The 15,528-nt window shown below is 39.8% G+C and overlaps 3 protein-coding genes across 6 annotated transcripts in view; 2 read left to right on the top strand and 1 right to left on the bottom strand.

Annotated features, from left to right (window-relative positions):
* Positions 1–841, bottom strand: part of atp2a2b (ATPase sarcoplasmic/endoplasmic reticulum Ca2+ transporting 2b) — a 28,714-nt gene extending 27,873 nt beyond the window's left edge. For all 4 annotated transcript variants that reach the window (XM_040156746.1, XM_040156747.1, XM_040156748.1 and 1 more), the window contains exon 1: positions 136–841. In XM_040156746.1, the coding sequence (XP_040012680.1) occupies positions 136–253 (118 nt within the window). In that variant the 5' untranslated portion in view covers positions 254–841. The remainder of the gene's footprint in view (positions 1–135) is intronic.
* Positions 842–4,217: 3,376 nt separating this feature from the next.
* On the top strand, positions 4,218–7,012 carry pus1 (pseudouridine synthase 1). Its single transcript, XM_040156691.1, has 6 exons — positions 4,218–4,593; positions 4,860–5,086; positions 5,177–5,314; positions 5,681–5,783; positions 6,012–6,712; positions 6,852–7,012. The coding sequence occupies exons 1-6, from the start codon at positions 4,530–4,532 to the stop codon at positions 6,882–6,884; spliced, it is 1,266 nt and encodes a 421-aa protein (XP_040012625.1). The 5' UTR covers positions 4,218–4,529; the 3' UTR covers positions 6,885–7,012.
* Positions 7,013–7,842: 830 nt separating this feature from the next.
* On the top strand, positions 7,843–12,867 carry noc4l (nucleolar complex associated 4 homolog). The gene is made up of 15 exons (XM_040157524.1): positions 7,843–8,222; positions 8,355–8,475; positions 8,785–8,891; positions 9,479–9,586; positions 9,801–9,950; positions 10,074–10,176; positions 10,288–10,322; positions 10,414–10,464; positions 10,574–10,685; positions 10,830–10,890; positions 11,028–11,138; positions 11,554–11,717; positions 11,930–12,012; positions 12,199–12,312; positions 12,512–12,867. Exons 1-15 carry the CDS (start codon positions 8,070–8,072, stop codon positions 12,638–12,640), a joined length of 1,602 nt encoding a protein of 533 aa, XP_040013458.1. The 5' UTR covers positions 7,843–8,069; the 3' UTR covers positions 12,641–12,867.
* Positions 12,868–15,528: the final 2,661 nt, after the last annotated feature.

Here is a 15,528-nt window from a genome sequence, read left to right as displayed (position 1 = left end):
CGTGACGTCAACAACCTCTCCTTTTGCTCGGCATGTCGCCCGCTTCAAATCAGGAGCCATGGCCCCTACATACATGACACCGGGGGTAATACTGCTATTTGTTTTTGAACAAATTGACATTAATGTGCTCCCTACCGTTTGGTCCATATCGTTCCCGCTGTTTCTTCACTTCTTCTAAACTCAGACCCGTGCTTTCATTCACGTTAAAAAAGCTGTAAACTTCTTCAACCGTCTTTGTGTGTGCGTTGTCCATGGTGAACGGACACTTGAGGACACCGCTTCTTTCGCCCTGCTGGTCCCAACCTCAACCTGTCGCGGTTCTCTTCTCCTTTCGTGTCAGCCCGTGATTTAAAACAGAAATACTTGAAAATATTCGAGCAGGAGCCGACAGTAATAACTGTTACCGGCTAGCTAGCTATAACACAGGACAGCGCGGCGTGCAGGTGTCTGGCGAGAGCGGACGAATTAGCGGCTCCGGAGCTAACTGTAGCTAACAGGCTAAAGCTAGCTAGCTGTTGGGCTCGTTTGGCTCTGCTTGAATTCGCCGGCTGTGCTCCTCTAGTTTTCGCGTGAGACCGCCAACAGATAATTCATATCAACATCGCAGTCTCTATTGGCTATTTTAATGTCTTCCTCTTCTTTTAAAACAGTGAATTCCAAATTAAATCTGTCCAAATACGTGGTTTAAACATGTGGCTGAGTTGCAGCTCGATTCCCCTCGCCCGCTCTGTCTGTGTATTGCGGAATCACCAGCGTCCTCATCGGCACCAATCGCGTTTGCCCTCTGCAGTTCTCGCGTACGTCGAATGCGGTGTTCAGTGTCCGCATGTGGAACCAGCTCATTGGTTGGATAAACCGGAAATCCTTCTCTCTCCCTTTCTCTCTCAACGGCTGTGTGTGCTTTTCTGTAATAGGCTACTTTTGGGAACAAATTTCAGAATGAAGATCACTTAATTAGGGACGGCTTATCCAATTGGAGATAAAAGCCATGCCCTCAATATAACATTTAAATTTATCATTATATATATATATATATATATATATATATATACACAATTTTAGATTTATGTTAATAAATCCCTAATTTCCTCCAGAAAGTGCTTCCAGCCTATGGCCTTGCACCACTGTAGAGATTGGTTTTCTTATATTTGTCAGTGTTACTGGAAGTGTCTGTGAAAAATGCCATTCTCTGTTAGACTCTGTTTGACAGAGCAACCTTGCCTGTGTTATAACACAGGCCTTATCATTTGCTCTCTGGCCTTTTATCAAGAATTTATCTGTTAAATTAGTTCTAAAAGTTGTCTTGATACCGCAGAGTAAAATTGGGCTGTGACATGGTTATCCTTTTTGCACCAGAATGTAACTATAGTTTCAAGAAAAAAAGATTACATACATAATGAAAGCACACAGAAGTACTTCATCCTAGAGAATAAATACGATCTTTTAAACAGTTAAAATCAAAATCCCTAAAGATGCTGAGATAGCTTTTGTGTGAGATGTTTTGCAGCCTAGAGTATCTGCTGTCTCTCTGAAAGACAAGTTATTTTAAGACACTGCGATTAATGTGTACTGCCACAATCAGGCTCCTGTTCATTGACAAGGAAAAAGATCATCTGTAACTATTCAGACACACCTTGGCTTGAGATAAGAATGAAAAAATACAGTGAATGAGTGCCAGGCTATCATAGATTGTTTAGCAAACATTACTGTAATACACTTTAACTATATTTATATGTCATTGTGATTTTTTTGAATGGCAATGCTAATAAACAAATACTTGCTAAAACAAATCTTATGTCTTAAAGGACAATTCCTAGTCTCTCCATAGAATGTATGTGACTTTATTAGTATCATATGATATGCTTAATTAACAAAAAGCATGCTACATGTGGAAATAAATTATGTTGTTGTAAAAGAAAATAATGATGACATAAGAATGCAGAAAATCATCATCTTTTCCCACACTTGAACTGAACAAACATAAACTTAAATTTTAGTTACAAAAATGCATAGTATGATACATTTTACGATGTGTGAAGCACATACTAAAAATTAAAGTAATCTAAAATATATATATCACATTGTATATGATGTAACATAAATTCTTTTTAAAATTTACTGTAAGTAAATTAAAATCTACTTAAGTTACAGCAGGTTCTGTGAGTAACCACTCTGACCTCAACCAAACTAGATGGTCAGGCTCATTTCTGTTGTAACGGGATGAACTTTCTATTAAAGCGGTGTTTGAAGCTGAATAGAAAGTTAACAGTCAAGCCTCATTTCACACTGGGCTAAAAATGGAACACAGTGTCTCATACAGCAGAAGGATGGAGTTACCACTAGGCAGGCTGACTATGGATCCCTACATCATAGTTGGTTGTAGGCGCAAAACATGTTATCAAAAATCATGTGATCCTTTCAAGTCTAATTTCAGCTATTATTCTATAGAACTGCACTGTTCCTTGATACAGTAATTACAAAACATAAGGCACAGAAACAGCAATGTTTTCTCCCTTTCAGTATAATTCATATGCTGCATATTTCATTATTTGCTTATTTGCCATTCTGCAAGTGCTTTGTGAAAGCAACTGGGCTTGCTCTTGAAGTTCTTGAAGACGTTTGACGCATAGCATTTACAGAATACCATGACCTGGATGACTGAGAATCTTCACAGTCATATTGCTAATTTGCTAGTTACTCCATTCCTTTCGCATTTGATAGATCCAGTATGTGATGTTTGTTTTGTTCAACAGCTTATATAAATCAGCCAGCAGGGTAACAGCTTCAGCAGCGGTGGATTTCATTGCTGACAATGAGGATGGCTTTTCTTGTAAGCACTCACTCGTGCCCTTGTTTGCTACTGTCAAAGAAGAGAAAGTTATAAGCAACATGTTGATACTTTAACTAAAAAAACTTCTAGTCTGTTTCATCCACCTAAACCTTATTACAAGCCTTGAGGAATCACTGTTTCTCATTTAGAATCCCCAGCATCCACGAAGATCAGCATCTGTTAGGAAAATGGGCATATGCCATCTGTGATATGGGATTGTGGCAACCAGGGCCCCTTTTTCCATAACAAGCCTATGTTTGGCATTGGGTTTTCAGTAGAAAACTAGATGATCACCTTATAAGGTGCTACGAAAAAGTGCAATTGTGCACTCTAAGGCCAGCTGAGGATGGGAAGGTTGGCAACCAGTCTTCCTCCTTGTTGCGGTGTCCTTGAGAAAGATATAAACACCTTTCTGCCTTGTAAGTGCTGAGCCTTTTGGCCACTATAATTTGACTTTAACCTTTTCCCCTAATGCATGACAGTTACACGAGTCACAGCACATTATGATAAGTGGCTGTAAATTGACACAGTAAGACTTCTTTATATAGTCTAAAAATGATGGATATCGTATGCCATGCAACATGTCTTTGGCTTATACAACAAGTCCATATCTGTCATCCTGTCTTGCTTGCTTAAATTGTGTTGTAAGAGCTCAATTGAGCCTGGAATATGATGATTTGAGCAAAGGTAAGGGGGCTTTGTCAGTAGACACATGCAGCCAGCATATGCAACAAGGTATTGAGGATTAGCATATAATACTATAATATAATAATATAGCATATATAATAAATTGTATATACCCTTGATGAAAATGATAAAAGCCCATTAAATCTCAACTGAAAAATCTATTCAATTGCCATTATTTCTTCCTAAAAACTACCTTGGATTTACTTTGAGAGTCCGATAAGATAGTAAACTATCGCCTAAAACACAATGTGGTGTCATTTGCATTTAAAATCATATTCGCCAAAGCGTCTAGATGACTCCTCTGTTTGTGTGTTTTAGCTGCACTCACGTGGACAAAAATATTACTACACGTGGATTTTTCTTTCGCGGCAGCAGTTCTCTAAGAATCTGCCGTACGTTGAAATTTGTTAGATTCTCCTAACATGTTGGCAGACCGAAGATTATGATACAGTGGTTCAATCCTCAAACACGTACAAAAGTATTTTTAGATTTATCGCTCGCCTACGAGATTTAATAAAAGATCAATACCCTCATTTAAAGCCACAAGGTTGAAATTGACAAATTGATTGAAACTAACGCTGCAATCAAAGAGGCTCATTACATTTTTGCATTTCGCCAACAGCTAAATTTAATTCAGTTCACCGCGCCCCATAATTAAATTTTATTCAATGGTTTTACAATCCTGCTATGACGTATGCAGAAAGGAGAACAAGACAAGCCTCGCGATATTTGCATGAGGGGTCAAGGGGGATCTTGACCATGTGTTTATCTTGCCGCATAGTACCGTACAGTGCGCGCTTTATTTGTACACCTTTCTGAATGCAGTTATTAATATTCGGGTTAGGCTGACTTCGCGTGTCTAGCAGTTTGTATATTTCGTCCACGGATTCCTTAAAGCTAGTTTTAGCTGATTATCCCGTGCTGCTGCGCGTTAGCTTCCTCAGTTCAGCTGATATGCCAGGTTGCATCTTTTAGCAGAAGAATTGACCTTCTGATGATGGCCTAACGTAACATGTTTAAATCCCAACCACTGCTGAGTGCCTTAGTTAACCACACATTGACGTTAAAGACAAACGGTAAGCCAAACCATAAGAAACAATCTGACAGTGTGAATTTAGTCAGTCCTCCAGCTGTGGATGAATCTCTTCCTGTGCTGTTTTGCGTTTTTTTTAATCACGCTTTTGTTCGCCAGACTTATCTCCATATATTTCTTGTTTCATTTTGTCCAAAATTGTGTGTTTCTCATAGATTTATAAGCTTACATGGCATAACTGTACTCTATAGCCATGTACCAAAGAGATTGTAGTATATGATAGCGAAATATTTCGTGTCATCCTCACAGGTGGCCTTTACAAGTTTTGCTGCATGATGAGTGAAAGATCGAAAGATGAGCACGCGGCCAAGCTGATGAAAAGAGCCAATGAGGAAAATGAAGACTCTGCTGAGAGGGTGCAAGCTACAAAAAGGATAAAGGCAGAGGGGGAACATACTGAGGATGAAAAGAAATACCCTAAAAAGAAAGTGGTCCTCCTCCTGGCATATTCTGGAAAGGGATACTATGGCATGCAGGTGCATAGTATAGCTGGTCTCTCTCTGTCAGTTCTAAGCCCTTCATTTTCTTACATCTTGCTAAATTTCACCTTTTTCATTGTGTTTCAGAGAAATCCTGGGACCTCTCAGTTCAGGACCATCGAAGATGACCTGGTTGCCGCACTTGTTAAATCTGGCTGCATTCCTGAAAACCATGGCGATGACATGAAGAAGATGTCTTTTCAAAGATGTGCCAGAACAGACAAGGTAGGGGTTTGTACAGGTCGTACACGGGGAACTCATGCACAGCGGTAGGCCTACAAGGCAATTCTGAAGAAGAATCAAATGTCTGCTGAACTGGTAAAAAGTTTTTCAGTGTAATGTATCTTTGCATGGCCATGTTGTTGCTTAAGGTGCTAATGAACACAACTCTTCAGTTGAAGTTTGAATCATGCTGCCTAACTGTTGTTTGTTTTGTCAGTTTTTTGTGTGACAAGTGTAATGTCATGGGGCTTATCTTATATGTGATATATATTGCATATTTTAATAAGCCATGCTGAGAGTTTGCATACATCATTATTACTGGTATGTCATTATGACAAACGGCGTTGGTGTTTATATGAACTTGTTTAGGGCGTGTCTGCTGCTGGCCAAGTGGTCTCTCTGAAGCTTCGGCTGATTGACGACATCACTGAAAAAATCAATGAGCATCTGCCACCGCAGATCAGGGTGCTCGGTGAGACATTGGTTCCACTTATCTCTTACAGTTTGCTGAATTATATTTCGAATGACAAGTCCAAGATGTTGGAATGATAAATGCTAAATGACAGAATCTGTTGAAAACTTAAGTTACCTTCATGTTGACACTTGTCTAGTTGTGTCTCAAAGTCCAGTTTTATTGATTGGAGATGAGAGGATGGCTGTCAGCAATGAGAAAAAAAAGTTTTTACACTTGTTCCCACAGGTCTCAAACGGGTGACCCAGGGTTTCAATTCCAAAAACAACTGTGATGCTCGTACATACTCCTATATGCTTCCAACAGTGGCCTTTTTCCCGAAAGACAATGATACCAGGAATATAGCAGCCTTTCGCTTGGAACCAGAGACACTACAGAGGGTGAACCATCTGTTTGGTCTCTACAAAGGCACTCATAACTTTCACAACTTCACCTCCCAGAAGGCTCCAAATGACCCCAGTGCCCGTCGCTACATCACAGAGATGTCCTGTGGAGAGCCTTTTATCCGCGGCAATTCTGAGTTTGCAGTGATCACTGTGCGAGGCCAGAGCTTTATGCTGCACCAAATCCGCAAGATGATCGGCCTGGTGATTGCGGTGATAAAGGGTTACGTGAAGGAGGAAGTGATAGAGCGGAGCTGGGGACAGGAGAAGGTGGATGTGCCAAAAGCTCCAGGACTGGGCCTGGTCCTGGAAAGGGTTCACTTTGACCGTTACAACAAACGATTTGGAGGGGATGGGCTGCATGAGCGCCTGGAATGGGACAGCGAGGAAGAGGCAATCAAGGCCTTTAAGGAGGCTCACATCTATCCCACCATTGTTGAGACAGAGTGTCAGGAGGGCTCCATGGTCAGCTGGATGGCCACACTTCCTATCCATGACTTTGAAGCCACAGCTACCGAAACACGAGATAATAAGGACCAGAAACAGGTATCTGGAATTCATAATAAAGAAACAATGTTTATTTAAAACACTGGTGTATGACATTAAAAATCAATTTGTAACATATCCTGATTCATCGTTGCACTCTTTTTTTTTTTTTTTTTTTTTTCTTTTTTTTTCCCTCTAGGACAATGCAGATGAAAGAAATGACTCAGATTAGGTCACATTGCCTGCTGAAAGAAGATACATTTTCTCACCAAAACAATCTCTTTCTTTTGCTGGGAATTAGCTTTCTTTTTAGGTCTAAAAGTATATCTTCCAAGATTGATTTTTTTTTTTTTTTTTTTTTAACTAAGTGGACTTAATTTCTGTTCTCTTATACAAATGTTATTAAACATAAATAACAAGATAACAGAAGCCTCTCTGTGTTATTATTTCTTTCATTCCAATGATTTTTTTTCTTATTGGTAATGCCATTGCGAAACCAATGTGGGTTCCTGTATTGTTTGATGATCGCTTATATAATATATGTATATGGGTGGGGGGGTTGGAAAGTCAAACAAATGAGTACAAAGAGACCAAAAAGAACTACAAAGAGATGCAAAATGACTACACAGGCAACTAAAAAGAGACTAAACAAATAAAGATAATTAAAAAGAGATGCAAGGAAACATCAGAGACAAAAAAGGGTTAAAAGAGACAAACTGACCATACAGACAACTAAAGAGATGCAAATGAATACAAAGACACACAAAATGAAGACAAGGATGACTACAAAGAGAGGCAAAATGTTTGTAGTGAAAAGAGATGACAAAAGAAATGAAAAACAATCACAAAGAGACAAAAATTAACCAACTTCAATAAATAATTTGTGTCTCTGTCAGTCTGGGTGTCTTGTTTCTGTGTTGGAGAGGTGCAGGTTCATTGTCTCATAATTTTTCCATGAATTTAAATCATACAGTTGTTGATTACTTTAAATTCATGTTTTGATCTGGAAGGAACGTTTTGATGCAACTCAGGGTAGACTGTAGATAAAATATGCAACAGAGCTGTGCACTAACCAACGGATTCTGAGGTGGTGATCATGAGCTTAAGCTTCACCCTCCACTCACTAGGAGGCAATACAGCAGATGTGTGGTTTGGATCAATGTCGCATTCAACAGCCTTTGGAAATTCAGTAAATTAGAGGTCACGAGTACCGTGCTTCGATGACAGTGAAATATAATAAAAGTCTCGAGTGTATACTTGATATATACAGAAATATCTAAACAATCTAGAAATTTTTTAGTTAAAATTCATTAAACAAAGTTTCTAGAAAGTTTGCCGTCCATCATGTTTGTAGTAATGTAGTGATGGTTTTTCGTATTCTTAAGCTGTGAAGTGAATGCCGCATCACTGAGTAGACATGGCGCCGGCCAAAAAACGCAACGTGAGTTCGGCAAAAACCACAGAACAAAGTGTAAAAACAGCTAAAATCGACCTCAACAGCAAAGTCGAGAGAATACTCGAGAGCAGAAAAAATGCCAACGACGTTTTTGACATACTCGAGTTCCTTCAGGTAGATATACGCAACTACACTCATTTGTTTGAGTAACAACGGAAAAAATGTTCATCAGCTTTGCTAACGTTACAGTAGCTTTTACTTCTTTTAGGTTACTAAAACATTACTCTTCACCATGTCTGTTTGCAGTCAGAAAAAGAAAAGGATGTCACCAGTGCTGTCAACTCCTGCAGCAAATTGTTCTACACCTTGTTGGAGAGAAAAGACCTGTTTATGGGAAAGCTGCCCGGAGAGGAGGAGGCGTTGAGTGGTGAGTACAGGATAACCCTTTATAAGTGACCCTTGTTATGAGATGGATGTGAGCAAGGTCCCCACCAGTACCGCACCTCCTGAGGTTGTGGGGGTATCACATGAAACTGTGGCTGAAAATCTGAGTTTATGACCACTTATTTAACTCCTGTCATAAACGTGCACATTTCATAAACGTTTATAAAACAGAGTGCTTCCACTCCTCTGGGTTTCCCTTACCTGTACCTCAGACAGGAACACACTTACAAACTCTCCCCAGAGTTGCAAGTCGTATCCTCACTCTGTTTGTCTGCACCTTTGTATGGTCCAGGAGGGTATGGTGCTGAGGAGAAGTACCGCATCTTCATGAGACACCGTTACAGCAGTTGTGTGGAGATGCTGCTTGAGCACCTCAGCCATGAAGCTCACGGCATCAAGGTGAGTTGAACTGAGTGGTTCACCTTTAGTCACGCATTCACCAAAGGACTTGGATTAAAGCGTTTTAAAGTGAGTGTAAGTGACGTGTGGGAAGTTGAAGTATGCACAGTCCTTTGCCTTTACTATACTATACTATGCAGTGCAGGTGTGTTTTTTTTTTGTTTTGTTTTTTTTCTTTCACTTTTTACCCAAAAACGCGTGCCAGGTGTGATTCGGTGAACTGGTATTACACACGAGTACTTATGCAACATGCAGTGGGTGCTACTATATATGGCCACATCCTATGGCCACTATTATCATTATCATTGATTCAGCACCTTCTTTTTAAAATAACACTTGGTTGTTTTTGGCCCAGTTACATTATCTATTCACTGGAAGCTGGTTTATTATAATTCCTGCAAACCTTCAAAATAATTCTGTATCTCAAAGGGGATCAGGTAGTATGTAGTAGATTATTGGCTTTTAACTTTTATATTGCCATGGCACAAAAGTCAAGTCTTGTTACCAATCAACATTTAGTTGTTAACTTTCCAATGTTGCTTGTGGTTAATTATTTTTAAAATTAATAATGAACTGTCCAAACACAGGAGAGTGCGCTGTGCTGCCTGATGAAGTTTGCTGCAGGAGAAGGACAGCATCCTCTCGAGGACTTGGACTGGAGTGAACACTACAGCTTCCCGAGGGAACTCATCCAGGTTGGTTCTTGTGTCATGCAACCTGCCTACCGGTGGTAGAAGTAATGAAAAATGATATCTGATACATTGATAATACATTTATTAGATCTGTTGTGTGACTTCAATAATATCCTCATTCCATTCGCCAAAACAAGAGATAAGGCAGTTTTTTTAAAATGCTTTTTGCCATTTAGCACAGGCATCTTGTAATATTGCTTTTTTATTTCATGGTCAGGCAGTGGTTGGCAGACTGTTGTCCAGAACAACAGACAACTCCCTGCTGATCTCAAGGTTTCAGGAATTCCTTGAGATGGACGATGTACGCTATTATGTCATGAGCTCCGTCCGTGAGAATGTGGGCAAAGTTATGGACAAACACAAAGGGGTAGGAAAACTCTGCAAAGGAGTTGTGCTTGTTTATTGTTGTCACATCAAAGATGCTGTTTTTTTAATGGAGTAAATATTACTTGGTGTGCTGAATACTGTTGGCTTGTGTTGTTCGTCTCAGGCAGTGGTGCCCATATACCAGAACAATGTGTTCACCCTCATGTCCAACATCGGTATGCCAAGCCAGGAGTCAGAGCTCGCCAACTTTATGGTCAAACAGGAAGGTGAGAGCTGCTTTGAAGTTGCCATAATGCCATAAGTAATACAGTGTCAGTTTCCGCTTTTTGTACATTAATTTCTTTGTAAGTTATTAAAGAGATTAAATTGTTTTTCAGCCAAGCATGAGGACTGGAAAGCTGCTAAACTCAATGTAAGTAAAATATTTTTAATCAGGCCTTCTCATTTCTGGTTGCAACATAAATGTTACTGAATAAGATTTTAAACATTCTACCTCATTACAGGAACACAAGCGTGTCTTTGAGAGGATGTGGCTCGGCTTTCTCAAGTATAGGGTAAATATCTAGAATGCACAGTCATCATTTTTGTTCTCTGTACAAAGCTATGACACTGTACCATCAAGACTATGATTTTTCTCATTCATTTCTCATTTCTCTGATGTAGTTGCCAAGCAGCATGTATAAAAAGGTCTTGGTGATCCTCCATGACTCCATTTTGCCCCACATGAGTAAACCCGCGCTGATGATTGACTTCTTGACTGCTGCCTATGAAGTTGGTAAGTTGCGTATGTGGCTTAATAGTGATAGTACTCCAACAACTCCGTGTGAGCTGACAATGAAGGCATTTTTCACATGTAATATTTAGATAGGGTGATGGTAATCGTGATATAATGACGTGCTGTCACATTTTTGTTGAATAGGTGGGGCAATCAGCCTGCTGGCCCTCAATGGCCTCTTTGTCCTCATACATCAACACAACCTGTGAGTGTTATGCAAAATGAATTGATTTGGCCTTTTTCACATTAATTATAGTCATGCGTAGAAGAAATCACAAGACCAAGATATTTTTGCATTACATAAATACTGTATGTTGTGTGTTTGTATGTGTGTTTTGTCAGGGATTACCCTGATTTCTACAAGAAGTTGTATAATCTGCTTGAGCCTTCTATTTTCCACGTGAAGTACAGAGCACGCTTTTTCCACTTGGCCAACCTCTTCCTCAGCTCCAGGTAAGATTGCTCATTCTACACTTAAAGTTCTTTTTAACCTCAGTTTATCTTGCTATAGCTGTCTGCATGTGTCCTCGTGTGGACAGGTATTCAGTTGTAGTTAATACTTTTGTTGACCTGTACTACGTGATTTACAGATTGACCACTACATTTCACAGTATAACCACACCTTTTGATTGCTGGCCACTGATGAGCCCCACTGATTTAAATGCAGGTCAAGTGAGACTGCAGCAGTAGTTGCTATGGAGAATGTGTTCTTGTGATTCAAACCAGCTGTATATGGGTTATTTAAAAGGTTAAAAAACCTAATTATTAGCTTCATACCGTACAATACACCCTTAAAAACCATTAAGAACTCAAAAAGCCTCTGTACTTCAGTAACTTACTATATATGCGTGTTTGTGCTTGACTTCAGTCACTTGCCAGTGTACCTAGTGGCAGCGTTCGCCAAACGCCTGGCTCGTTTGGCTCTTACAGCACCGCCTGCAGCCCTCCTCATAGTGCTGCCCTTCATCTACAACTTGATCCGTCGCCACCCGTCCTGCAGAATCCTTATTCACAAGCCCAGCACAGAGGATGGTGAGTGTCAGCTTCTAAGTGGTTCAGATTTCTCAACATTGGTAATTTCATCTGTCTATAAAAACATATTCAAATAGTCAGGGGTTTTACATGCTTGGTTTATTTGGGGCAATTTGTAAAAATCTTACTATACTGTACAGTACAGTCTTCTTCTAAATCTAAGAAGCATTTTAGGATATAGGTAGATGTTTGTTTCTATTCATAATGAGCAGAGCCTGTGGAAGACCCGTATCTAATGGATGAAGAGGACCCTGTTCAGTGCCGTGCCTTAGAGAGCAGCCTGTGGGAAGTTAAGGTATGTATGTGATTGATGAGGATTCACAAATTAATCATCCATGACACTCAGTAAAGCTGACTTGTTAGCCATGGTTTTTCTCATGTCTTCTTCTTCGAAAGTGAAGAAGAAGAAGTGTCATATATGAGTAGGAGTCCAGTTTAATGGAAGTATACTTTAACGTTTTCCTTTTCTCCTTTTCTACAGACATTACTGAGGCATTACCATCCAGATGTGGCCAAAGCTGCTATGTTGATCAACACACCCCTGTCAGAACAGGAAGATGACATCAGCGAGGTGCTGGAGATAACGGCATATGAGGTGATGTGACATTTCCGGTCTTAATTGGTTTCTACAGCTGTCTCTGTAGCTTCTTCAACTGTTTAGTTAAGAGTTACATAATGCTTCCTATTAGTTCATACAAACTAAATTGAAGTTAATCATCTAATAATGCTAATATTCCTTTTATACTCATCGTAATCTCAATAGCATGAATAATGTACCATGTTCTTATCCCCAGCTGATGGAGAGAGACCTGAAGCAGACCCAGACCAAGAGCATCCCTCTGGAGTTTGAAACTGCCACACAGTTACTAAAAGGAGGGGGAGATGTTTTAGGGCAGCACTTCTGTCTGAATGAAAATAAATAAAAACAAAATATTGCATTTATAGTGTAGTATCAATGTCTGGTACCAGTTCATCTATCACAGCTTGGACTGAACAGGAAGTTTGGACAGACTTCCCTTCAGAACAATTACACCAGAAATGTTTTTAAACCGGAGTTGTGTTAACATGTTTTTTTCCATGACAGTTGATGTCCTGAATGTTTGACTATTGTACATGAATAAAAAGCTTTTCCAAAGCTGATTCCCATACAGATGAATAGTCAGAATGGTCCATGATGAGCACATTAGAGACTATTCAACTCCGCATCTTCACAAAAAATTTTTTAGGCGTATTGTTTTGTGACACATTTATTGTGGGGTTCAATCTCACTGCTCCAGCAGCAGCAGCAGGTAACCATTTTTAGCTGAAAAACTCTGCTAAACTCTATATGCTACCTAAACACACACATTTTCTCAAGAATTGATCAGATTAAAGGAGAGTCCATACTGGACATCTGTTCATCAGGTGGCCAGAAATATGACTTCAAATGAATGCTGAACTGTGTATGTTGGATATGTAAATAGGGAAATGTTCTCTTACATGTTAGCCTGACAACATTATAAGGCAATGTTAATGTAAGGGCTGTGTTATCTCCACTGAAGTAGCCACAAAATCATTTCATACGGTGTTAAAGACCCCACACAGCCACACTGGTGTTTTTACTTATTTGGGCTGATTATACCCAGGTAGAGGGGGGTTTAGCTATGCTGGGAATGACATGTCCCTGAACTGCATGTGCCAATAGAAATGAGTTGCCACCCCCCACCCCCACCCCTCAAGACACACACACACAACAGGTGCAACAAAATAATAGGGGAGTCTGGAGATGTAAATTAAGCAACGTGTACTCACATCAGGCAAAGTGAGTGGTGTGTAGGCGCTTTAAGTTTTCATTTGTTACAAACAAGCAGTGTCTTATGTAACAGCTACAGGCGTTAGCAGAATGTATTCGGGTTATGCTACAAGGAGCCACGAAGAATCTTGACACCATCAAGAGGCAAGTTCCCCCTTCATCTCATGATAACAGGTGAGAGGTTAGCCTTAAATGCTCTTTTCCCATCTCCTGTTCATATTCCACCCTCTTGTTAACTGGACCATATGGTCACACAGCAGGCAGCCCTGGGTACAAGAACGCCATGAGAGAAAATTCTGAATCATAGCTGACTTCTGTTTGGAAAGAGCAGGTCATATCAGGGAGAAGCTGTCCAACACCGTACTCACAGACAGACAGACAGACAGACGGGCAAACACGGGATAAGGAGCAAAACACATTTCATTTGAAGCCATGGGAGCTACAGAGTCTGCAGTGAACCTCTACTGTTTGTAAGATTTTGAGTTTTAGTGTATTTGTTATTCATTTTTGTAGCCTTTTTTGTTATTTAGGATTACAGGTGGAGACATGGCACCAGACCCTGCCAAAACCAGGAAGGTAGGAAGCCAGTCAAACTGAGGATCACTGTGAAGAGGATGAGATTAACTGAAGAACCTCACTTACATGGGTAATCTTTTTAAATGATACTTGTGACTATATTTTACTGAACTATACACATGTTAAGAATTTTATTGCAGTTTATCAGGTGCAACATCACATCCTTAGATAAACTGCAACTTTACAGAGTTTTTCTCCAGTTGCTGAAACTCTTCCACTGCCGACAAAGTGCTTATATTAAGAGCTTGAGAAGGTTATGGAGCTTGGTGCAGGGCTCCAAAACCATTCAGATCTACTTTTGTAAAAGATTTTTGTTAGAGGAACGTTTTTTTTAAATTTGTTTAAAATAATGGTCCAGTTACTGAACTCCATTTGTTCCTGTGCCATCTAAAATGATCTGTCTTTTTAATTAGGTATGACTAATTTGGGCTCACGTGTAAACAGTGCAACAGTGAAGAGTTGTTTGCTCAGCGTCATGCTGAGTTGAGTACGTGGGGTCACAACGGTAATGCAAAGATGTCTTCCTCAGAGGGAGACGATATACTTTATAATTAAGCAGCGCTATCATGAAATTAATTGTAGTAATGTATTGATAGATTAATTACTAGGTAGACAGCAAATGAGAAACCCCATTCAGGCCTGGATAATGACGTAGGCACAGCTCTCTCCTCTCACTTTGATAAATCTGTGAGAGAGATGCTTTGGCAGCGCTGCAGGTTCACAGAGGTCTTGGCAGGACGGGACATTTCTGCATAAATCTACATGAGTCCTGAGCTTTGTGTGGCGGCGGTGGTGGTGTTGTTGTCGTCTCTCCTCCTCCTCCAAAGTCCCCTGTGAGGAAATAGAAGCTGTCCAAGGTGAGTCAGCACGAAGAAGCTGTTTGAGCATTTGGCTGAGGCTCCAAGAGAGAAAAGAGAAGAGTGCTGATTAATTCTACAGTATTTTTCTGTTTCTTATGAGAAAAAGCAAATATGAAAACGAATCACTCGTACTCCTTCCTTGTCAATTAATTACTGACTGTTTGTTGTTGATTGTATCCAAATGCTAGCTCACTTTCTGGGTTTTACTAATCAAAAATACTTAATTAATTTCTTTTTTTAAAAATGTGATCTTGTTCTGCTGTTTTTGGTTAGTGAAAAACAAATGCTTTAGTCCTAAAAGAGAAAACATGACTGAAATCAGCTGTTTGAGTATTTATTATGATGCAGCAGTGGAGTTGGATAAGTCAAATCTCCTGAGATACAAGCAGCATTAACCTTCTTAACCTTCCATGTGTTGATGTACTTACTGTAAATACGGGTATTCCTGTGTGCAAGTGAGAGTGAGTGTTTGCACAAAGGTACAAAGCAGGTCAACATAGATGGGGATTTGAGGAATGATGAAAGCTGACATTTTTTCCACACTCCCCTGTGTCATTGTGTTGCTGTGTTACAGTAATCCTCT

This window comes from Xiphias gladius, chromosome 20, assembly GCF_016859285.1.
Source record: "Xiphias gladius isolate SHS-SW01 ecotype Sanya breed wild chromosome 20, ASM1685928v1, whole genome shotgun sequence".
Lineage (NCBI taxonomy): Eukaryota > Metazoa > Chordata > Actinopteri > Istiophoriformes > Xiphiidae > Xiphias > Xiphias gladius.
Note: the sequence above shows the minus strand (reverse complement) of the source record. Positions and strands in the feature narration are given on the sequence as shown.